The sequence below is a fragment of the Tamandua tetradactyla genome, chromosome 2 (genome assembly GCF_023851605.1).
Source record: "Tamandua tetradactyla isolate mTamTet1 chromosome 2, mTamTet1.pri, whole genome shotgun sequence".
NCBI lineage: Eukaryota > Metazoa > Chordata > Mammalia > Pilosa > Myrmecophagidae > Tamandua > Tamandua tetradactyla.
In genome coordinates this window covers 186,148,728-186,174,799 of record NC_135328.1, presented here as the reverse complement: position 1 = coordinate 186,174,799, position 26,072 = coordinate 186,148,728, and the positions used below count along the sequence as shown (strand labels likewise).

General features: G+C 36.8%; 1 protein-coding gene across 12 annotated transcripts in view; it reads left to right on the top strand.

Annotated features, from left to right (window-relative positions):
• Positions 1-26,072, top strand: part of MACF1 (microtubule actin crosslinking factor 1) — a 379,780-nt gene that overhangs the window by 130,013 nt on the left and 223,695 nt on the right. For all 12 annotated transcript variants that reach the window (XM_077150197.1, XM_077150196.1, XM_077150193.1 and 9 more), the window contains one exon: positions 16,121-16,182. In XM_077150197.1, coding sequence (XP_077006312.1) covers positions 16,121-16,182 — 62 coding nt within the window. The remainder of the gene's footprint in view (positions 1-16,120; positions 16,183-26,072) is intronic.

Here is a 26,072-nt window from a genome sequence, read left to right as displayed (position 1 = left end):
AGTATATGATGTTTTTCTTTGTCTGAGCCTGAGAATACCATATAACACTTGTTCTCTTTGACTCATAGGAATGCATGAGCTTTGAAGCTTTGCAGGTGTTACTTTGGGCTTGTTAAACTGTGCAATAGAAGAGACAGGGGTGCCCTACTTCCTGGGGGAACTTCTTAAGCTTGTAGCAACTGTGGGCAGTTTTGGGGTGTGGAATTTTTTTTTTTTTAATAGAGTCTGAATTCATGCTCATGCTCCTCCTGTATCAGGAAACCACTTTTAAATTATGTTTCATAGTGCTGAGAGCCCAGGGTGTATTTTTAGCAGAAGTTGGTTGGTTACGGAGTCCACATGTTAGCAGACTGGGAGGGGGAGAGAGGAGTAATGGCCTAGGTTTCCTCTTTGGGGCTTATTGCTCGTTCTCTTACACCTACTTGTCTGCCAGCTGTGTCAGAGAAAAAAAAAATTGTTTATAGATGGTCTGGGAACAGGGACCTGAAGAAGAATTGGGGCTAGTGGTATGTCATGTTGTTTCTGACTTAGATCAGTCTTGATAAGGGAGAAGAGTTAGTATAAATAATTAGTAACGTGACCTTGAGTAACCTAACATTTTTTGGGCATAGTTTTCCTTGGTTCTCAAACTGTTTGGCATATACACTAGTACTGAACTGAGACAAAGTTTTCATCAATCCTCAGTAAAATGAAAAAGATAAGGAAAATATAGTATTTTTTTCATAAAGCCAAGAGTATTTGAATAACTGTCCTTTATTTTTATCAAAGAACTGTTATTAGATAGTAGTTTTCATATATTTTTACTTGGCAAAATAAAAATTTGATAACTTTATGTTAATCTTTCTGATTTATTTTGGAAAACTTACTGATCTGTGAAATCTAAGTTTGGAAACTATTGGCTTGATAATCTAGTTCTTATATATTTTGATTTTATACTATAAGTCTCTAAAGCCAAATAAAGTTGTTACCTAAATAGGTAGATTTTCACTAACATTAAATCCACTGATTTTTTAATTGGATTGAGAGGGGTCTTGAGAAGGAATCCCCAAAAAGGGGAGTAGCACAGCTAGGTTCTTATTATTTATGCTCACCACTAGGTCAGTGTTGCCAAATATTTAAGTGCTTTTTGAGAAACAAAGCTGGCACTATAATAACTTTTGGGGCCTAAGGAGGGACCAATCTAGTCAATTATTACCATGTGCTCTATCTTATCTTTCCTGTATCATTGAGAGTTCCCCTCTGAGTCCTATAGGAAACAATCTGCATCTGGAAGTGCTTGGAGATAAACTCACAGATAAACAGGAGGGGCCTTATTTTTTAATTCAACAGAGAAATATCAAAAAGTCCAGCGTCTTTATTGAAAGTTTCAGGACAAAGATATTATACCCTCCAGTTTGTCCTCCCATGTTTATTCAGTGGAGGAAGTGTGGTCAAAATGGGCTTTGGCATTAACTGTCTGCATAGAGTTCCTGCTCTATCACCTCATAGCTGTATGACATGGGAAAATTGCTTAACTTTTCTGTGCCTCAGCTTTCTCATTTGTTAAATGGGTATTGAAATGGACCCTAACTCATGGAGTCATTATTAAAAGTATATACTGTTAAAACACTTATCCCAGTGCTTCACATATAATAAGTTTAATGAATGTTAACTGGTAGTTGTGGTAGTAATATAATATAAAATTTACATAATAGTGCTGATCTTAAACCATTCTCATTATACAAGTTCAGGCACACAAATATGCACCTGATTTGCTGGATCAAAGACTCCTTTGTTGCATTGTTAGGGTCCTTGGATGGCTGGAGAGGGTAACATTTCTAGTATGACTAAGGCCTACCTGTAGCAGCAGTTCTGTGAATCCATTCTGGGAGGGAGGACGAATATACAGCATTGGGTTTTCTAGTAGAGATGCCTTTTGATGATATAAATATTGCTATTAGTCAATATGCTTGAATTTGTACTTTTTAAAAGACTCCCTAGATGATTGTGATATTACCACAGGCTTATATTTGGAAATCATTGACCTAGTCTAAATGCTTTATTTTATGGATGAAACTCAGGCTCAAAGAGGAGAAATAAGTGTCATATGAAGGTAAGAACTGTGGGCTAGAAGTCAGGAAATCCAAGTTATCGACCTGGTTCTGCTTCTAACTTTGTGACTGTGATTACATTCTTTAATCTCTAGGCCTTGGTTCTTCATCTTTAAGATGATTTTTGAAGACTCTTAAACTTTGTCTTTCTGCATCTATGAAATATTTAGCTTTTCTGATTATATACTCTAATTCCCTAGAAATATTGAACTTTTCTCCCTCTTCTCTTCTCCTTATATGCCTATTCTTTCATCTCTGTGACTCTTTTCTTTTGCTACCATTACTTACTCCTGACTTATTTCTTTACCTAACTTCTGTTCTGTATTCTCTGTTTCCCAATAATGCAAAGAATTATCATAAATAAAGCTCAGGCTCTCCTAAGAAATAAGTTGAAATTTTAGTTTTGCTTTGATGTTTCTAGAGTTATTACTTACCCAAATTCCCATGTCTCAATCCTTTTTGTGGTTTTCTCAGTCTGCACTGACCCTTGGCAACAGCTGCCTTTTAGAAATCCCTATTAGAATTACAGTTTACACCTCCACTCTTCTAATTTGATTATATAGGACAGTATTGTATTGCCTTGTTAATATCATAGGAGTCAGTAGAGTGTAGTGATTAAAAGTCTAGAATTTGAAGGCTAGCAAAGTTTTATTTGAATTTCAATTCTACTACTTACATGTAACCTTGAACAAAATTACTAAACCTTTTTGAGCTGCAATTTGCTACACTGTAAAATGAGGATAAGTAGTGCATAGATGACAGAGCTGTGAGAATTACGTCAAATACTAAATGAGATAGGCCTCGCACATAGTAAACACAATATCAGTCTTGTCTCCCAAAGTATATTTGTATGCTTCTCAGGAGAGGAATAATTTATAATGCTGGTGCCATTATAGATTACTAGTGAATACTTTTTAATTGATTGATCATCCAGTTCAGCCAATCTCCTTTGACCTTACATGAAGACCATTAAGTGGCACTAAGTCTTCTGGGTCCAGAGGTGGCAATAAGAAAACTATAGATGTGACATCCGAATGGGAATCCCTACTTCCTGCCAAAAAGAAGTCTTAGTTGTCATTTGAGATCACTTTGTAGTCTAATTTTGAAAATACCATCTTCATGTTTTCTTCTAGGTATAACCTTGGCAATAAGCGGGCTTTCAGTACATATGTTAAACGAGTGAATATTCTTGAGTACCTACTGTTGTCATAGATGTTGGTTGTTTAAGGAGATTTAAATCATAGCTCTTGGCTCTAAAGGACTACCAGAATTAGTGATAGATAGAGAAATAGGGCTTACATACAGAGATATCTAACTATAGGTTGTATATGTTCAGTGCCAAAAAAGTTGAATAAACTTTTAAGTGCCAAAGGCACCCAAGAGTGGCTGGCATGGCAAGAAAATTCTAAAGAGGGAAGTGGGACTTGATCTGGACCTTGAAAGGAAGCTCTAAATTAGATAAGCCAAGAAGTGGAGGGTGGACATTCCAGTTGGGAAACAGTGAGTAAAAGCAGGAATGTGAAAGGTATGTTTGGGAACAATGAGGAAATGAGAATGGCTATAATCGAGTTGTGCAGGGGAGAGTCTAGAGATTAAAGTTTGGAGAGTAGATTATAATTTCCTTTAGGTCAGAGACCGTGTTTTATCTTCTTCCTCTTCAACCAGCTAACACATAGTGACATAATGAATAAAATCTAGAATTAATTTTACAGGATTATATAATCCTGAAAATCTAAATGAAAACTAAAGAGTTGGACTTTTGAATAAAGGAATAATATGGGCAAAGTGGTGATTTAGCAAAGTTCATTGAAATAGGCTGTGTACTCTACATGCCGCAACCTCAGTTACCAATTTTTACCTTTCACATCAATTCTGTCTGCTCTTCTGAATGCTTGACCAAAGTTTCCAACTGCTGCAGGAAGGTCCTACTAACACTTCATTGCTTTTCTTCTCCTGCACCCACTCTACCCTCATTAAATCTGTGCCTCCTCTTTTATTTATCTCAACTAAGATACCACTTTCCTCCTGGTTGTTTTGGCTAGAAACATTAGAATAGCTTTCCCTTTCCTTAATCACCTATTCAGTAGTTAAGGCCTGTTGTTTCTGTCTCTACGCTGTCTTGTCAGTCTGCTTATCCACTTTACATTTCTGCTGCTGCCGCCATGGTAGACTCTTGGATTTCTTTCTTGGTTTATCACAGAAGACCCTTAATTAGTTTTCTACCTCTTAGTGTCTCTCGGCGTCAGAAAAGTTCAATAGCATCCCATTATCTAATGAATTAATATACACTCTCACTCCAGCTTCCTGGATCCTCTTTGAATTGATCTCAGCTGACCTCGCTAGCTTCCTTTTTCATCACAGACATACCTCAAAGATATTGTAGATTTGGTTTCAGACAAAGCTAAACTACATTTTTTTAGTTTTCCAGTGTATATAAAAATTATGTTTATATTATATTGTGGTCTATTAAAGTGTGCAATAGCTTTATGTACATACCTTAATTAAAAAAATACTTTATTGCTGAAAAATGCTAACTATCATTTGAGCCTTTAGTGAGTCATAATCTTTTTGCTGGTGGAAGGGCTTGTGTCAGTGTTGATGGCTGCTGACTGATCAGGATGGTGATTGCTGAAGGGTGGGTTGACTGTGACAGTTTCTGAAACTAAGACAAAGTGAAGTTTGCTGCATTGAGGGGCTTTCTTTCACGCAGAGTTTCTCTGTAGCCTGCGAAACTATTTGACCCACATGGATCGTCTTTCAGAATTAGAGTCAGTCCTCTCAAACCCTGCTGCTGCTTTATCAACTAAATTTTTGTGATATTCTAAATCATTTGTTGTCATTTCAGCAATATTCACAGCATCTTTGCTGGGAGTAGATTCCATCACAAGAAACCACTTTCTTTGCTCATCCTTAAGAAGCACCACCTCATCTGTTCAAGTTTTATCATGGAGATGTAGCAATTGAGTCACGTCTTCAGGCTCCAGTTCTAATTCTAGTTCTCTTGCTGTTTCCACCACATATACAGTTACTTCCTCCACTGAATTCTTGACTCCTTCAAAGTCATCCTTGAGGGTTGGGATCCACTTCTTCCAAAATCCTGTTGATGTTGATATTTTGACCTCCTCCTATGAATCACAAATGTTCTTAATGGTGTCTAGAATGGTGAACCCTTTCCAGAAGGTTTTCAATTTACTTTGCCCACATCCGTCAGAGGAATCACTATCTGTGGCAGCAGCAACCTTGTGAAATGTATTCTTTCTTTCTTTTTTTTTAAACTTTTTTATTGTATAGTATAACATATATACAGAGCAAAAAAATAAAAAAGCAATAGTCTTCAAAGTACTCTTCAGCAACTAGTTACAGGACAGATCCCAGAGTTTGTCATGGATTATCATACCACACTCTCAGATTTTTCCTATTAGCTGCTCCAGAATATAGGCAGCTAGAAGGCTTAAATATTTTTTTATTATCATAATTGACTTTTTCCTTCTTTTTTGTGAAAAATAACATATATACAAAAAAACTAAATTTCAAAGCACAGCACCACAATTAGTTGTAGAACATATTTCCGAGTTTGACATGGGTTACAATTCCACAATTTTGGGTTTTTACTTCTAGCTGCTCTAAAATACTGGAGACTAAAAGAGATAGCAATTTAATGATTTAGGATTCATATTCATTTGTTAAATTCTATCTTCTCTGTATCACTCTACCATCACCTTTGATCTTTCCATCCCTCTCTTTAGGAGTGTTGGGCTGTGGCCATTCTAAATGTTTCATCTTGGAAGGGTCTGTCACTAATAAGGGGTAGGGAGATGGAACTATCTAATGTTCTGGAAAGGCTGGGCTAGATTTCAGTACTTATCTGGACCAGGGACCCATCTGGAGATTGTAGGTTTCTGGAAAGTTATTCAAGTGCTTGGAACCCTTGTGAAATCTCATATGTTGCCCTACGTGTTCTTTAGGATTGGCTGAAATGGTCCTGGATGAGGGTTGGCAGGTTATGGTAGGTAGCAGTTTGCATGAGAGCAACCTCCAGAGTAGCATCTCGACTCTATTTGAACTCTCTGCCACTGATACTTTATTTATTACACTTGTTTTCCCCCTTTTGGTCAGGATGGAATTGTTGCTCCCACGGTGCCAGGTCTGGATTCATCCCTGGGAATCCTCTCCCATGTTGCCAGGGAGACTTTCACCCCTGAATGTCATGTCCGACATTGGGGGGTGGGCAATGATTTCACTCGCAGAGTTGGGCTTAGAGAGACAGAGGCCACATCTGAGCAACAACAGAGATCCTCCAGAAGTAACTCTTAGGCATGCCCATAGGTAGTCTAAGCTTCTCCATTACCTATATAAGCTTCACAGTGTAAGCCTCCTGGTCGAGGACATGGCCTATTGATTTGGTGTCCCTAAGGTTTGACACAGTATCTGGGCATTCCCCGATGGTAAGGTTTAATTATTCCATATTTTTGTCCCGTCTCTCAGGGGACTTTGCCAATGCTTTCTGATTTTCTGCTTAATATACTCTCAGATGTATTCAGGCATTACAATAATCTATACACAATTAAAGGGCATCTTTCTTATTCTGTGCTCCCTGTGTTTCAGTTGTTCAAATGAGCTATATAGATAGGTTGAATTAGATTATGCACTACAGAAAATTTCAGTTCCAGACCAAATAAACCTTTCTTCCATTGGTCTCAAAAAGTATGTATAGTTCTCAAATATGGACACTGTCTTCCTTACCCCTATGTTCTGAATTACTTTCACCCCAATCTGTTTGGCTTTGTTCTTGTCTCTAAATATCAGGTTATATATATAAAACAGCCTCTCAAAATTCAGAAATAATAATCATCACTCCGGTCTTAATGTGTCTGCTCTAAAAGCTTAGAATCTACGCCCCTGTTTTCTTATAAGCATTTTCTAAAGGCGATCATACCATTCTTTTGTTTCTGGCTTATTTTGTCTTGCCAAATGTCCCACATGTTCATTCACATCGTTGCATGCCTCACGACTTTGTTCCTTTCTGTAGCAGCACAACCTTCGTTCATAAGTATACACCATCATCTGCCAATCTACTTCTTCGTCAGTGCATCCTTCCATCACCTGCCTTCACTGGGCATCATGTAGAGGGCCCTCTGCAGCTGCTGTGGTAGTGTTGATGGTTTCCTTTTGAACATAGCTCATAGCATGCAATAGCAGTTCTCCCCCTGTACCCTGGACTTAAACACTCTTTATACAAGAATCGTATCTTTGAAGTAATTTTTAAGAGAACTCATTCATGTTTCTAGTGTGAGTCAGTGGGACACGTAGGTCTATACAACCCCTTTCAATCTTGTTCATCTTCAGTATGGTAATATTACTTACATACCCACTAGAGAACCACCTTCACTCCCATCTATTCCCTTACATTGGAGTTCAACCTTGTTAGCTAACTAACTGTTCACCCCTTTCTAGCTTCTATGTATCTCTAAGTCCCGTATATTCTGTATTATAAGCCCCTGGTTATACCTTTATGCTGGTCATATAAGTGGAATCATACAATATCTATTCTTTTGTGTCTGGCTAACTTCACTCAGCATTATGTCCTCAAGGCTCATCTATCTTGTCAGGTGCTTCAGGATGTCATTTTGTCTTATTGCTGCATAATATTCCATCATTTGTATATACCACATTTTGTTGATCCAGTTGTCTGTTGATGGGGCATTTCCTTTGTTTCTATCTTTTGGCAAATGTGAGTAATGCTGCTATGAACATCAGTGTGCAAATGTCTGCTGGTGTCGTTGCTTTCAGCTCTTCTGGGCATATACCAAAGAGTGCTATTGCTTGGTCATAGGGCAACTCGATATTTAGTTTCCTAGGAACCACCAAACGGTCTTCCGTAGTGGCTATACCATTATACATTCCCACCAGCAGTGCATAAATGTCCCAGTTTCTCCACATCCTCTCCAATATTTATAGTTTCCTGTTTGTTTGATAGCAGCCATTCTTATAGGTGTGAGGTGGTATCTCATTGTAGTCTTGCTCTGCATTTCCATTATAGCCAGTGAAAATGAGAATCTCTTCATGTGCTTTTGAGCCATCTGTATTTGCTCTTCAGAAAAATGCTTATTTCTATCTTTAGCCCATTTTATAATTGGGTTGTTTGTTCTTTTGTTGTTGAGTTGTATGATTTCTTTGTTTTGAAGTTCAGAAGCATTTGATTTTGAGGAGCTCCTCATTTATCTATTTTTTCTTTTGTTGCTTATGCTTTGGGTATAAAGTTTAGGAAGCTACCTCCTATTGCTAGGTCTTGAAGATGTTTCCCTACATTTTCTTCTAGAAGCTTTATGTATTTTTTTAATATTATATTTAATAGTCTTATATTTAGATGTTTGGTCCACTTTGAGTTAATTTTTGTGTAGGGTGTAAGATAAGGGTCCTCTTTCATTCTTTTGGCTATTGATATCCAGTTCTTCCATGCCCAGTTATTGAAAAGACTATTTTGTCCCAGTTCAGAGGATTTGGATTCCTTGTCAAAAATCAATTGACCATAGATTTGGTGGTTGATTTCTGCACTCTAGATTTGATTCCATGGGTCAGTGCCTCTGTCTTTGTGCCAGTACCATGCTGTTTTGACCACTGTGGCTTTGTATTAGGTTTTAAAGTCAGGGAGTATTAATCTTCCCACTTCGCTCTTCTTTTTTAGGATGCTTTTTGCTTTCCGGGGTCTCTTTCCCTTCTAGATGAATTTGGTACTTAGCTTTTCCAAATCTTCAAAGTAGGTTGTTGGAATTTTTGTCGTTACTGTGTTGAATCTGTAGATCAATTTGGGGAGAATTGACATCTTAACTATATTTAGCCTTCCTATCCACGAGCAAGGAATGTCTTTCCACCTATTTAAAGCTCCTTTGATTTCTTTTATCAATGTTATGTAGTTTTTTATGTACAAGTCCTTTACCTCCCTTGTTGAGTTCATTCCTAAGTACTTGATTCTTTTAGTTGCTATTTTGAATGGAATTGTTTCCTTAACTGACTCCTCAGCTAGGTCATTGCTTGTGTATAGAAATGTTACAGATTTTTGCACATTAATTTTATATCCTGCCACCTGCTGAGTTTATTTATTAGCTCAAGTAACTTTGCTGTAGATTTCTCAGAATCTTCCAAGTATAGTATCATACCATCTACAGATAATGAAAGTTTTACTTCTTCCTTTCCAATTTGGGTACCTATTTCTTTGTTCTGCCTGATTGCTCTAGCTAGAACTTCTAGCACAATGTTAAATAATAGTGATGACAGTGGGGCATCCTTGTCTTGTAGCTGATCTTAGGGGGAAAGCTTTTGGTCTCTCTCCATTGAGAATGATGCTGGCTATTGGTTTTTCATATATTCCCTTTATCATTTTCAGGTAGTTACCTTTGATTCCTATCTTTTGAAGTGATTTTATCAGAAAAGTATGCTGAATTTTGTTAAATGCTTTTTCAGCATCAATCGAGATGATCTTGTGATTTTTCCCATTTGATTTGTTAATGTGCTGTGTTACATTAATTGATTTTCTTGTGTTGAACCGTCCTTGCATACCTGGTATAAATCCCACTTGGTCATGGTATATAATTCTTTTAATGTGCTATTGGATTCAGTTTGCTGATATTTTATTAAGAATTTTTGCATCTATGTTCATTAGGGAGATTGGTCTGTAGTTTCCTTTCTTATAGCATTTTTACCCATTTTTGGTATTAAAATAATATTAGCTTCATAAAATGAGTTAGGTAGAATTCCTTTCTTATAGCATTTTTACCCATTTTTGGTATTAAAATAGTATTAGCTTCATAAAATGAGTTAGGTAGAATTCCAGAAAGTTAGTTCTTTCTGGAATGTTTGATAAAATTCCCCTGTGAAGCCATCTGGCCCTGGGCTTTTCTTTGTAAGAATATTTTTGATAACTGATTGAATCTCTTTACTTGTGGTTGGTTTGTTGAGATCTTCTGTTTCTTCCTGAGTCAGTGTAGCTTGTTTATGTGTCTCTAGGAATTTGTCTATTTCATCTAAGTTGTCTAGTTTGTTCGCATATAGTTGTTCATGATATCCTCTTATGATTTCTTTTATTTGTTCAGGGTCTGTGGTAACACACCCCTTCTCATTTCTGATTTTATTTATTTGTATCCTCCATCTTTTTTTCTTTGTCAGTCTTGCTAATGGCCATCAATTTTATTGATTTTCTCAGAGAACCATTTTTTGGTTTTATTGATTCTTTCTCTTGTTCTTTTGTTCTCCCATTTATTTATCTCTGCTTTAATCTTTGTTATTTCTCTTCTTCTGTTTGCTTTGGGGTTAGTTTGCTGTTCTTTGTTAAGTTCCTCCAGGTGTGCTGTTAAGTCCTCAAGTTTTGCTCTCTTTTTTTTTTCTTCCTTGTTTTTTAATATAGGCATTTAGGGCAATAAATTTCCCTCTCAGCACAGCCTTTGCTGCATCTCATAAGTTCTGGTAAGTTGTATTATCATTTTCATTCATCTCCAGATAGCTACTGATTTCTCTAGCAATTTTTTCTTTGACCCACTAGTTGTTTAAGAGTGTGTTATTTAATCTCCACGTATTTGCGAATGTTCTCTTTCTTTGGTGGTTATTGAGATCCAGCTTCATCCCACTGTGATCACAGAAAGTGCTTTGAATAATTTCAGTGTTTTTAAATTTTTAAAGACCTGTTTTGTGCCCTAGCATATGATCTATCCTGGAGAATGTTCCATGAGCACTAGAGAAGGGTGTATATTCTTGTGCTTAGGGATGCAGTGACTTATATGTCTCTTAGGGCTAATTCATTTATCAAGTTATTTAACTTCTCTGTTTCCTTGTTGATCTTCTGTCGGGTTGTCCTATCTATAGAGGAGAGTGGTGTGTTGAAGTCTCCTCCTGTTACTATTGAAACATGTATCGCTCCGTTCAGTTTTGCCAATGTCTGTCTCATGTACTTTGGAGTTCTTGATTGGAAACATAAACATTTATGATTGTTATATCTTCTTGGTGAATTGACCCTTTATTTCAGATATAGCGTCCTTCTTTGTCTCTTATGACATCTTTACATTTAAAATCTATTTTGTCCTATATTAGTATAGCTGCTCCTGCTGTCTTATCACAACTTGTGTGGAAAATCTTTTTCCATCCTTTCAGTTTCAATCTATTTGTATCCTCATATCTAAGATGCATCTCTTGTAAGCAGCATATAGCTGGATTATGTTTCTTAATCCATTCTGCCAATCTGTATCTTTTAATTGGTAAATTTAGTCTGTTAATGTTCAGAGTCATTACTGAAAAGGCGTTTCTTGATTCCATCATCTGATCTTTTTAATTTATTTGTCAGATCTGTATATTCTTTTCCCTCTTTGTCTTTGTATTCTTTAAATTACCCTTAATGGTACTCTTCAATTCTATGCCCTCCTCCAGACTTCCCACTCCTGTCTTTTTTTTTCAGCTGGCAGAACTCCTTTAGTATTTCTTGTAGGGCTGATCTCTTGTTGACAAATTCTTTGAGGACTTCTTTGTCTGTGAAAACTTTAATCTCTCCTTCAGTTTTGTAGGACAGTTTGGCTGGGTACAGAATTCTTGGCTAGAAGTATTTCTCTTTCAGGATCTGGAAAATATCATACCACTACCTTCTTGCCTCCAGGGTGCTAGTTGAGTAGCTGTACACATGTGTGGTTTTAGCACTGCTGTAAAATACAGTTCTCAGAGCTGAATGACGTGATTGGGGGCCCGTGTGCATGCCAGGGCTTGGGAGTGCCGTAAATGGAAGCGCAGAGCTCAGGGGGTGTGGAGCCTTCAACTAACTGGATTGGTGAAAGCAATCTCCTTTGTAGATCATAGATGTAATCAGACATAGATGCAGTCAACTTACTGATGATTTAGAGCCTTGAAATTCCCTCACAATAATAATCAGGCCAGTGCGTGCCTAAACAGCTAGACACCATAACCTAACTAAGTAGCATATAAACTTAACTATCACAGGGACTATCACTTAACCACCTTCAGGTTTAAAAGAAATAAGGCAGTAGACTAAAAAGAAATAAAATGAACTTTACCTTGTCTTTGCTGATTAGTTTAAAGGGAAATCTGTTAACCTTTTCATTTTTCATCTATGTATTTGATGTGTTACAGCAAACATATATAACTTTTATAATAAAAGAAATTCTAAGAAGAAAAGTAAAACAGAAAACCTGTATCAGAGGTGTGAACGTTTTGTAAAACTAGAACAGACTGTTCTTGGTCATAGAGGTAATAAATATAGAGAAGCAGGATGGGTCTACTATTGAAGAAACTGTGGTGGGAAAAATTCTGAATTTTTTTTAATCATATCTGCATGTTCCAGCACATAGGTGATACTTATTGAGTTCTTACATACATATTGGACTGAATTCTTGTAGGTAACTCAGTTTTTATTTCATTTTGTGTGTGTTTTTTGCCAGTCTTTTTTATCATATATTGGCCAGCTAAGAAAGCTTTTGTTTTGTTTTGTTTTTTTGAGGTCTTAGGTAGTGTTTTAGCTGTTAGAAGCTGTAGGAGATAAGTAAAATTAAAGCCTGGTCTGTTTTCCATAAAGAGTCAGTGATCTCATTGATGAGGTAAAAACAAGTTTATAAAAAATTCAGAACTCTGTATAATTAGATCAGTGCTGATGAAATGATTAGCACTGTAACAGCCATAAAAACTTGGCGGACTAAGAGACTATTAAGAACTGGAATTGTCAGGAAAGGCTGCCTAAATTATTTTTTTCAAACATAAATCTAACCATGTCATTGTCCTATTTAAAATCTTTCACTGCTTCCCTTTACCTATGTAATAAAGGTTAGACTCTTAAACGTGTTCATGAAAGGTCATGATTTGGCCCTTGTCATCTTATCCAGTTTCAGGCTTCATAGCTACCAAATACATATCCTGTCTTTTAACTGTCTTTAATTTTTTTTTTAGTTCTTTAAGCATAAGTTCTTTCTTGTCTCCATGAATTTGTAATAGTGTCACTTCTTGGGGTAACTTTGTCCCTTCTTTCTCTTTCTGGTTGACTTCTCATGTTTTTTAAGTTTTCTCTCCTCTGGTAAACTTTCACCAACCTCCCACGTTACCTTTCCTTACACAGGTAGGATTAACTACCTCCCTTAATGTTCTGGAGCACTCTGCATTTACCTTTGTTATACACTCATTAAACTGCATTGAAGTTATTTCCCTTCTCTGCTACACTGTGTTCTCTTGTAAAGGTAGGTTTTGCGATTTTGATATCTTTATTGCCAGAGTCAAACACAGACTGTTTCTAGAAACTAGATCCTTTAGCAAAGATTTTTTCAGAGAATAAGTGAGTGAATGAATGAACTAGATTTTAAAGAATGAAGTAGCATTTGGATAGGTGAAGAGGAAGAGAACAGCATGCCATGAAGGGAAAATAAATAGTCTGAGCATAGTGTCAGTGATTTAGATGAGACTGTAATTTGCAACGTTTTTTGCAGAGGATGACATGATTTGGAAACAATGGTGGATATGTCGGATAACTGAATCAACATAAAATGATCAAAATATACTGGAATGACAGTGGTGAACTCTACTAAGAATCATGGCTTGAAATACTTGCAGAACTCTATTGAATGAAAGATAGATTAGGCTTAAAAAAATAATCTCAGCAGTCCCAAATGAGAGCCAGTAGGTAAAATTTATAAGGAAGCAGATTATGACACTTTATTGAATTTTTAAATGGTATGTATTGCCTTATGAGGTAGTAAATTCTCTTTATGCTTAAGGATTTAGGTGGCAAGAATATTGTAGATTTATGTAAGATGGACCTTTTAACCCTGAATATGATTTTGTGTTGTTTAAGGGATTTGTGTATCAGCAGTAAATGGACTAGATAACTTCTTTTTTTTTCAATCTACTAAATTTATTTTAACATTTGTTCCCCTTATTATTTATTTTTAATCCGCATATTTTCCTTGTCTATTGACAAGGTAGATGAAAGGAGCATCACACACAGGCTTTCACAATCACATAGTCACGATGTGAAAGCTGTATCATTATACAATCACCTTCAAGAAACATGGCTACTGGAGCACAGCTCTATATTTTCAGGCAGTTCCCTCCAGCCATTCCATTACCCTTAACTAAAAAGGTGTTACCTATTTAATGCATAAGAATAACCTCTACTCTGTTTGGAATCTCTCAGCCATTGACACTTTATTTTGTCTCATTTTGTGAACTAGATAACTTCTAAGGTCCATTCTAATTCCTAAATTCTGTGGTCTATAGTAGGAAAAGATAATTTCTTCTTCTAAAGCAGGAAAGGATAGGATAAATATGAGAGCAAGAGGCTTAACCTTTCAAGGCTGAAAAGAAGAATTTGCAAGTAGGTCCAGAGACAGCGATGAGGGAGCACTACTGAATACCTACAAACTTAGAAAAATAAGTAGACAATATTGTCACCTGGGAGTAGAGAGATACAGTTGTCATTGTTTAAAGTGATATATGTATAACTTTTACTAGGCAATCAATAAGATGGGAATAACTGGGCAGTTGGGGGAGAGATCCTAGCTGAATGAAGTTTGCACGAATTATTAGTGAACTAGATTTATATAATTCTACATGTTCTTCTGAACATCTTTCTTCTGAAATGTTCTCTAATGTGGAGAAGAAATGGAAGTCAAGCAGTGGTTTCAATTCATGTGTGGAGATTGTCATGAACAATGTAGTAGAAGGTAAGGCAGGGGAAATTTTTGGGATTTTATATAGTGAGGACAACTTTGAATTGCTTAACTTTGTTGTCTGGCGTACACGGGGATAATCTTAGATATTCTTAGTGAATAAGGAGATGAGATTGGACTAATTGAAGAGTGAGGAATGTGTTTAGGAGATATGAGAGATGATAAAGGTAACTGTTAAAAAAATTAAAAGGTTAAATATAAAAAAAGTAAAACGGTTCTGTTGGAGAGAAATGAGGCCCACACTGTGGAGTGTGGTAATTGGATATGAATTGGAGCTGAAGGTCGTTGGAACCAAGCTGGACTTTGCACTTTCAGGCAGCATATCAGATACATTGTCAACATATATGTTGAAGTAATGTGAGGATGATGGCAGAGGATAGATGTGGAAATGATAAATGTGAAATAAATCGTCAGGGAAGGTTAAGGTAGATTTGCCGTGTGGAGGAATGGACAGTAGGAAATAACCAGTGATGGGGGTGATTAGAATAAGATGTATATGGATGTCATGGGTTTCAAATATGTAGAAGAGGAGCAGGGCTGATGGGTCAGTTGTCTCTTGGCTTTGGGGAATTGGCAGGAATGGGAAAAGATGAGTCCTCTGTAGGATAGGGCCTCTGTGGAGCAGTCATTGTCAAGTGTTGAGAGTCTTGTTTCTGTTAAAGTAAAGAGTAAAAAAATTGAAAATAGAGGAAAGTTTGACTATATAAAAAAATGGGGTTTCTGTGAGACTTAGGTGAAGGAAGGGAGAAAGAGATGTGCAGTGAGGGTAAAATGGATAGCTTTGAGAGTTTGGCTGGTTGGTTATGGCTGGCGAGGAAATTGGAATGCTGTAAGAAATGGGTAGGAGAGGGAGTAGAGCATTGATTTCACAGATCAGTGCATGAAAAGTGGAATTTAGTCATTGCAGTGTGATCTACTCAAATAGTCATTATACCTTTGTGGGAGGGATGTGGCCAAAAGGCGACCCTACCCCTTCTGCTGGTGGTATTCAGAAGTATGGCTTTTTGGAGCTTGTCATCTGGGGGGTTGGGGGGGTTGTCACTGTGCTACAGTGGTGCTACGGAGTCTCTGCTTTGACATGATTTTTGAGGCACATGGTTCTTGTTTAATCTGTGAAGTGACAACGTGGTCAGGACTGAAAGGAAATTCAGATTGACCAAACCTTCCTAATGACAAGAGACATACTATTTCTTACTGTTCTTTGGGAAAAGCCAACTTTTAAAAATGGTCCTGGAGAAACTGGGGTGTGGGCAGGGCAGGGGTATGGAGACTTTTAGCCTGGTTTAGTACTAAGCCACTGTCTTCTCTGTGTTTCCTTTATAGATGAACGGGACCGAGTTCAGAAGAAAACGTTCACCAAGTGGGTCAACAAGCACTTGATGAAGGTAGGACTTCCTCTATGCTACCCTAGCATGCTTGCTGCTCTTAATCTCGATCTCTCATTCCCTTCTCTTACATAGTACAGATTGCTTGGCATGTGCTTGAGTCTATGGAAGATACACGTGTGAGTTCTTAAAAATCTTTGACTAATATGGTCGTTAACTGTGGAAACTTTTACTGATCAGTTTCTTGTCAAGGGCAGTAATACCTTAGAAGGTATTACCTTAGAATTACCTTAGAATTACCTTAGAATTACCTTAGAAGGTTGAGGTTGAGGAGACCATAGAATGATTCCTGGAATTCAAAGAACACTTCCCTCCTAGCTTTACAAATTACTTTGTGAACCATTTTCTTTATTTTTATTATTTCATGGGATTACTATATAAAGATGGGACGGAGTGGGGAGGTTTTCTTCTCTCTCCCTTAAGATGCACAAATCCTGAATGTATCATTGATAAATTTTAAACTGTGTGTACATCTGTATAACCACCATGCAGATCAAGATACAGAACATTTCTTGAATGGCCAGTGTGTTGGGGTGGTATGGTTGTGGTTGTTGTTGTTGTTAAGTGTGAAGAAACTAAGGCAGAGACATTTTAAAGACCACCAGAGGGGAAGATGGCCTTACTAATGTGGCAGTCACAATTTGAAAACAGTTTTGAATTTATAATAATTACTGCTTTTATGGCAAAAATCTCTATTGACCTCTTACATGCTATATCCAGTGCCCTAGTTTTATCTTCCTCCTGTTTTGACTTCTTTGTAGCATTTGATATTCTTGACTAATAACTCCTAAAAACCATTTCTTAGTTTGGCTTCTAGGACACTTCTTTTTCCTGAATTACCTGACTTTCCTCTATGAATGCTTTTTTCCTGCTTCTTTCATTGATTTTCTTCCTCTGTTTGACTCTTCCATGTTCCCCAGGATTCTAATATAGACCCCTTTCTTGTTTTATTCTCTGTATTCTTTTTAGGCAGTCACATCTGTTTTGGTCACAGAGGTTGTCTGGCTGCATGAAATGCAAAGAAACATAGTAGAAAGTTATACAGGACGATCTCACAGAATCCAGGGTCTGGATACAGCTGGGTTTTATGAATACTCATCATTTATTGGGCAGCTACTTTTTAACATGTTCTCTTTTTATGTGGCCATGTAGTCCTTTGTTTTTACTTCATTTTTCATGTCTCTGTCTTATTTTCCTGGCTGCTAAAACAGACACCATAGAATGGGTTGGCTTAAACAGTGGAAATTTATTGGCTCAAACAGTGGAAATTTATTGGCTCATGGTTTTGAGGCTGGGAACATTACAGAATCAAGGTGTTCAGCAAGGCAATACTTTCCCCCTTACTGTGGCAATTCTTGGTCCTTGGCTTTTCTGTTACATGACAATGTCTTCTTTTTCCTGTGTACTTTGTTGACTTTAGGCTTCTTCTGTGGCTTTTTCTTTCTGTCCGGGTTTAATTCTTCTGAAAAAGGACTCCAGTAATCCAGATTAAAACCCACCCTGATTCAGTTGGACCACACCTTAACTGAAATGTAACATCTTGAAGAGATCCTCTTCATAGTGGGTTCATATTCACTGGAATAGACTAAGATGAAGAATATGTTTTTTGGGAGTAGGTAATTCGATCTACCACAGCCTCTCCTACATTCATTTTTCCTGCATTTCTTCTATTACTTAAGTGTGAACTCATTGTGGCTTTCTCCAAAATGGTGACAGAAATCCCTGAGGCCACATGATTCTAAAGACACAAACACTAGAAAATCTGATTGACGAGGGTTTTCTTTTCCTCCATGGGACAAGGGTCCATCTGTAGTTTAGTAAGCTACGGCCAGGAAGATGGCTACATAAGTCAAACATGATTTTCAATTTTCAGACTATAAGATATGAATAAGGAGATAATGATAGAATCTTTTTTTGCAGGCTTTCCTAAGCTGAAGACCTGTGTTTCTGACATTCTGCTTGACAAGTGCATCTGAGTACTACCCCTGAACGTCCAATATTCAACTCATCCCAAATTACTGGATATTTTCACTTATATACTCAGCTGTGCAAGTTGGGAATCTAGAATCATACTTGATTCAGTCCTTCTCATGATCTCTTCCTTATTACTAAGTCCAGTCACTTGGAACTCAGAAAGATTGCTTGCATTTGTGCTCTGTTCTTTATCTCCAATACCTCTACTCTAGTCAAGAGCCTCTTCATCTTTTACCTTGACCATTATAATTTCCTAATGAAATTTTCTATAATAATCATAATTGTAATAATAGTAGTAGTTTATTGAGTGTTTACTGCAAGTCACACTATATTAAATCCTTTATATCAGTTATCTCATTTAATCCTTCAGTGACTTATACTATATCTTATATTAATATCCCCATTTTATTGATGAGGAAAACGAGGTTCAGAGAGGTTAAGTAACTTGTTCAAGTTTACACTGCTAGAAAGAAGCAGAGCTAAAATTTTAGAATACAGGCAACCTAAAGTCTAGAACATGTGCTCTTAACTTGTGCAGTACTGTCTTTGACTTCGCCTACCTTCCAGCTCGCAGCACTCAATTTCGCCTTGTACATTAAGCTGTTGCTGAACTGTGTGCCAGGCTATTTTATGACTCTGTGTCATTGCTCATGCTGCTTCCACTGCTTGGAATACGTTCTCCAGTTTTGTGTTGCCTTGATTGTACCAATTTAATACCTCCTCAGTAAGGATTTTCCTGACCCTCCCATGTAGAATTAACCACTCTTTACTTTGTGCCCCTACTGTACTCCCTATGTACTTCTATTACAACAGATAAATACATTCTGTATTTTTCTTTTAAATGATGTTAGAACAAAGAAAGAAGTGAGAAAGGGAGGGAGAAGAAATTGCTATTGCCCTCTGTAAATTCCTTCGGTGACTGTAAATTTGATGACACCAAATTCTATCATGGTGCAGATTTGCAGCCTGCATCCACCCTGTCTGTCCAGTTTCGTTTTCAGGCCCTCTCTCTTATGTAGCTACACAAAACAACTTTACTATTCCCTAAACACTGTGTACTTTCACACCTCTTTTCTTATTCATTTGTCTCCCTATAATGCATGCCCCAGCCTCTTCTGCCTGGCCATCACTAACTTACCCTTCAAGACCCAGATCCTAATTCCTTCTTACGCCTCTGACCCATCCTTCAGGCTAAATTAATTGTAATTTCATTTCTGTTCCATACCACTTTGAAGTGATGCTTCATGTGCTCACACCTTGGTCTCCTCTAGAGTGCTCATTGTGATCTGAAACTGTGATACAAGTACTGTACCAGGTTAAATAAGAAGTACATACTAATTACTGCTTTGCGCAAATAATATTTCAATAATATTGACCTTCATAATAACTCTGTGGGAAGTAAAGGTATTTTATTCTCTCAATTTTTATGTCTAAGGAAAATGAGAATTAGAGTGGTAAAGTGACTTGCCTAAAATCACACAGATAGTGAGGGATGGAGCTAAAGATTTGTCATGAGTAAGGGATGGAGCTAAAAATCTGTCATGAGTCTTTTGACCAAAATTACTTGTTCTTTCTACTAAACACATTCACATCTTATTCTACTTTCTTACCTCATCTCAAACAATTAGAAGAACTGAATTTATCCTGTCTCAAGCTTATTCCTAAACTTTATATAGTCTAAATACAAATGCTTTGGCTCCCTGCTGCTCATTTGTAGCTTGTGCTGCCTGTTGGACGTCTGCCTTGGTGCTATATGATGACAGGAGGCCCAAGGAGGGTGAAACTGGAGGAACACATCATAGCATTGTTAGAAATTGGAGACCAGCCAGAGCTTTACTTAAATCCCTGGCAATTTTTCATCTGTTTTCAGCCCCCCGGCCCTGTGGTTCTAATGGCATTTTTTCATCTTAGGACCTTTTGGAGAAAGATTACTACTAATCAGAATCATTGCACTATGTTGGAATTCTTTGTACTGTAGGCTGAGAATGAGGTTTGTTTTTGCGACATAAACGTCCTTTGCTTTGTTCCCTAAGTATACCCAGATTAATGCTACTGTTGGCAAGTAGACTGATGTAAGATCAGAAACATGCAGGGCTCCCAAGTTCTAGATTTAGTTGAGAAATATATCCCATTAGAGGAGCAGTTCCTTCTAGAATAAGTGTTGGAAAGCAAGAAACAATACTAGATATCATCTACAAATGATATAAAACTCTTATGGTACTGATACAACAGAAAAGAAGTGAGCCCAGAAACAGACTCACGCACTTACTAGAATTTGGAATATGATAGAAATGGCTTCAGGAAATGATGACGTAATGGGACTATTTTAAAAATAACTTGGAGGTAATTTCTTGTCCAGGGAGGGGATAAACCGTATGTAAAAGTAAAATGCAAAGGGGTTAAAAACAGGAATATGAAAAAGCTATACACTTAAAATGATTTCGAGAACAGGAGAGCATTCCTTGAAACAAATTAAAAAATACCTAGCAGTTCTTCTCTGGGTATGTATACTCAGGAAATATGTACCAGGAGGATATATACAGTAGCATGATTTGTAGTAGCCAAAAGTTGAAAACAACTTAAATGCCCATAAGGAATGAAATGGAAAATTCTTGTGATGAAATACTGTATCTGTAAAATGTAATATGGGAGACATGGATTAACAAAGATCTCCAAAATCATGTTAAGAGGGAAAAATCAAGTTGCACAATGATGCATATAGTACAATGAACTTTTTGTAAATTTGAATAAAGGCTTTCCTCATAAAATTCAGTAGTATATATTGGTATTGGATGCATATTGTATATTTCTGAAATGGATTGGAAGGATGCATACCAAACTCTTGGTGGTGATTGCTTGTGAAGTGTGGAAGAAGGAAGGAAATGAACATTGAAGGTAGAGTGGAGATTGGTAAAAGGGGATTGCAGCTTTATATATACATAATCATTTCTCTTAAAAACAAAAAAGACTGCAAGTAAATATAATAAGATACTAGTTAATTCTGGATTGTGGTATATGGATATCTTGCTTAGTTTTTGTACTTCTCTGTATTTTAAAAAATGCTCATTAGTAATAGGAATAGAGATGGGAAAGCAGTACCTTTGGAAATAGTATTATAGTGAATTTGTTCCAATCAAAAACATTTCTAAAATTTTATGAATAATGAGTGAATGAATTTGTTCTCTATGTAATATGAAATTATCTATTTTATTAAAATTAAAATGGCAGCATAAAAACACTTCCCATTACGTATTTATGGCTTTTTGAAATAGTTTAAATCAAAGAAATTAAGCAGTGTGTTTACATTTTTAATGCAATTTTGAGATATATTACATATTCACATACCATATAATCATCCAAATTGTACAGTCAGTGGTTCACAGTATCATCATATAGCTGTGCATTTGTCATCACAATCAATTTTGAACATTTTCATTACTCCAAAAAAATAAAGATGAGACTAAATGTAAAAATAAAAGTAAAAAGAAACACCTGAACATCCCAGCCCCCTCCTTCCTATTATTTCTTTTTTTCTTACTCATCTGTCCATACACTGGATAAAAGAGTGTCAGTCACAAGGTTTTCATAGTCACATGGTCACACCTTAAAAGCTCTGTATTTATTCCGTCATCTTCAAGACTCAAGGCTATTAGATTACAACTCAACAGTTTCAGGTATTTCCCTCTAGTTACTCTAGTACCCCCAAAACTGAAAAGAGATATCTGTATACTGCATAAAAATAACCCCCATAATGACCTCTCCACTCTATTTGAAATCTCTCAGCTGCCGAAACTTTATTTTGTTTCATTTCTCTTTCCCTTTTTGGTTAAGAAGTCTTTCTCAGTCCCTGATGCCAGAGCCATACTCAAACTCATCCCTGGGGGTTAGGTACCACCTAGGGGAAGGGCAATAAGTTTACCTGCAGAGTTGGCTTAGAGAGAGAGGCCACATCTGAGCAACAGAAGAGTTTCACTGGAGGTGACTCTTAGGCATAATCATAAGTAGGCTTAGCTTCTACTTTACAGGAATAAATTTCATAAGGACAAGCCCCAAAATCAAGAGCCTGGCCCATCAAATTAGAAGTCCCCAATGCCTGTGAGAATATCAGGTCTTCCCCAGGTGGGGAAGTTTAATATTTCTAAAAATTTCCCATCCCTCAGGAGAACTTTGCAAATACTTTTTAATCTTCTGCACAGATTGCTCTGGGATGTATTGGGGCATCATGCTAACCTGTATAAACCAACAAGATATCTCTCCCTATTCAAGTTTCCATGAAGTTATGGTGTTTGAATAAGCTGACCATCCAAGTTAAGATAGATAGCATGCTACCGAAAATATAAATTTTGTGCCAAATAAGCATCTTTTTCTTTGGGTCTCATACAGAAGTTGAGATTTAAAAGATACAGTCAATATCATCTTTTACCCTTTAGTTTAATTCACCAAGATCATCTTCATTCATACCTGTAACTGAAGTCAGTATTTTGAACAGTTGCTGTATGGGGTAATGCTGACTTAACATAGCTTCAGAGCTCTGACTCTGAGACTCAGGTGTCACACAAATACCCGAAGTTTCAGGGAATGACCAGGTTATACACAAAATTGCTCAGCATCTCAGAATTTAGAAACAACAGTTACAACTCTGGAATAGATGTGACTGCTGTAAGAGCTTACAATCTAGGAACCTTTACAGTAGGTTTTCACTTGGTAACCTATGCTCTCAAATTCAGTTCTGAGTTTACATATTATAGTTAGTCCATGTTAGTGAGGCATTGTAGTATCTGTCTTTTCGTTTCTGACTTATTTCATTTAACATACTGTCTTTAAGGTTTAGTTACCTAATTGTGTGTCCCACAACTCATTCCTTCTTGCAGCTGCTCAATAGTCCATTGTATGTTTACCCCACAATTCCCTTTTCTCTTCCTCGGTTGATATACCCTTAGAATAGACACCAGTGTTCAAATGTTTATTCCTATCTCTGCTCTCAGTTCCTACAAGTTTACACCTAACTATGGGATTGCAGAATCATATGGCAGTCCCACCCCTAGCCTTCTCTGAAGCCACAGCACTGCCCTTCCGAGGGGCTGCACAACTACTTCCCTACCAGCAGTGAAAGGTACATTTCTCTCTCCACATCCTCTAAAATACTTGTATCTCTCTGTTCATTTTTTTTTTTTTTTTTTGTGGTTCATCTTTTTTTTTATTATTATTATTATTTTTTTATTAACGGAAAAAAAAAAAGAAATTAACACAACATTTAGAAATCATACCATTCTACATATGCACTCAGTAATTCTTAACATCATCACATAGATGCATGATCATTGTTTCTTAGTACATTTGCATCGGTTTAGAGGAACTAGCAACACAACAGAAAAAGATATAAAATGTTAATATAAAGAAAAGAAATAAAAGTAGTAGTAATAGTAAAAAACAACAAAAACAAACAAACCAACAAGCAAACAAAAACAAAAAAAACCCTATAGCTCAGATGCAGCTTCATTCAGTATTTTAACATGATTACTTTACAATTAGGTATTATTGTGCTGTCCATTTTTGAGTTTTTGTATCTAGTCCTGTTGCACAGTCTGTATCCCTTCAGCTTCAATTACCCATTGTCTTACCCTGTTTCTAACTCCTGCTGAACTCTGTTACCAATGACATATTTCAAGTTTATTCTCGAATGTCCGTTCACATCAGTGGGACCATACAGTATTTGTCCTTTAGTTTTTGGCTGGATTCACTCAGCATAATATTCTCTAGGTCCATCCATGTTATTACATGGTTCATAAGTTTATCTTGTCTTAAAGCTGCATAATATTCCATCGTATGTATATACCACAGTTTGTTTAGCCACTCTTCTGTTGATGGAGATTTTGGCTGTTTCCATCTCTTTGCAATTGTAAATAACGCTGCTATAAACATTGGTGTGCAAATGTCCGTTTGTGTCTTTGCCCTTAAGTCCTTTGAGTAGATACCTAGCAATGGTATTGCTGGGTCGTATGGCAATTCTATATTCAGCTTTTTGAGGAACCGCCAAACTGCCTTCCACAGTGGTTGCACCCTTTGACATTCCCACCAACAGTGGATAAGTGTGCCTCTTTCTCCGCATCCTCTCCAGCACTTGTCATTTTCTGTTTTGTTGATAATGGCCATTCTGGTGGGTGTGCGATGATATCTCATTGTGGTTTTGATTTGCATTTCTCTAATGGCCAGGGACATTGAGCATCTCTTCATGTGCCTCTTGGCCATCCGTATTTCTTCTTCTGGTAGGTGTCTGTTTAAGTCTTTTTCCCATTTTGTAATTGGGTTGGCTGTCTTTTTGTTGTTGAGTTGAATAATCTCTTTATAAATTCTGGATACTAGACCTTTATCTGATATGTCGTTTCCAAATATTGTCTCCCATTGTGTAGGCTGTCTTTCTACTTTCTTGATGAAGTTCTCTGATGCACAAAAGTGTTTAATTTTGAGGAGCTCCCATTTATTTATTTCCTTCTACAGTGTTCTTGCTTTAGGTTTAAGGTCCATAAAACCACCTCCAGTTGTAAGAGCCATAAGATATCTCCCAACATTTTCCTCTATCTGTTTTATGGTCTTAGACCTAATGTTTAGATCTTTGATCCATTTTGAGTTAACTTTTGTATAGGGTGTGAGAGATGGGTCTTTTTTCATTCTTTTGCATATGGATATCCAGTTCTCTAGGCACCATTTATTGAAGAGACTGCTCTGTCCCAGGTGAGTTGGCTTGACTGCCTTATCAAAGATCAAATGTCCATAGATGAGAGGGTCTATATCTGAGCACTCTATTCGATTCCATTGGTCGATATATCTATCTTTATGCCAATACCATGCTGTTTTGACCACTGTGGCTTCATAATATGCCTTAAAGTCAGGTAGCACGAGACCTCCAGCTTCGTTTTTTTTCCTCAAGATGTTTTTAGCAATTCGGGGCACCCTGCCCTTCCAGATAAATTTGCTTATTGGTTTTTCTATTTCTGAAAAATAAGTTGTTGGGATTTTGATTGGTATTGCATTGAATCTGTAAATCAATTTAGGTAGGATTGACATCTTAACTATATTTAGTCTTCCAATCCATGAACACGGTATGCCCTTCCATCTATTTAGGTCTTCTGTGATTTCTTTTAACAGTTTTTTGTAGTTTTCTTTATATAGGTTTTTTGTCTCTTTGGTTAAATTTATTCCTAGGTATTTTATTCTTTTAGTTGCGATTATAAATGGGATTCGTTTCTTGATTTCCACCTCAGCTTGTTCATTACTAGTGTATAGAAAAGCTACAGATTTTTGAATGTTGATCTTGTAGCCTGCTACTTTGCTGTACTCATTTATTAGCTCTAGTAATTTTGTTGTGGATTTTTCTGGGTTTTCTACATATAGTATCATATCGTCTGCAAACAGTGATAGTTTTACTTCTTCCTTTCCAATTTTGATGCCTTGTATTTCTTTTTCTTGCCTAATTGCTCTGGCTAGAACTTCCAACACAATGTTGAATAATAGTGGTGATAGTGGACATCCTTGTCTTGTTCCTGATCTTAGGGGGAAAGTTTTCAATTTTTCCCCATTGAGGATGATATTAGCTGTGGGTTTTTCATATATTCCCTCTATCATTTTAAGGAAGTTCCCTTGTATTCCTATCTTTTGAAGTGTTTTCAACAGGAAAGGATGTTGAATCTTGTCAAATGCCTTCTCTGCATCAATTGAGATGATCATGTGATTTTTCTGCTTTGATTTGTTGATATGGTGTATTACATTAATTGATTTTCTTATGTTGAACCATCCTTGCATACCTGGGATGAATCCTACTTGGTCATGATGTATAATTCTTTTAATGTGTTGTTGGATACGATTTGCTAGAATTTTGTTGAGGATTTTTGCATCTGTATTCATTAGAGAGATTGGTC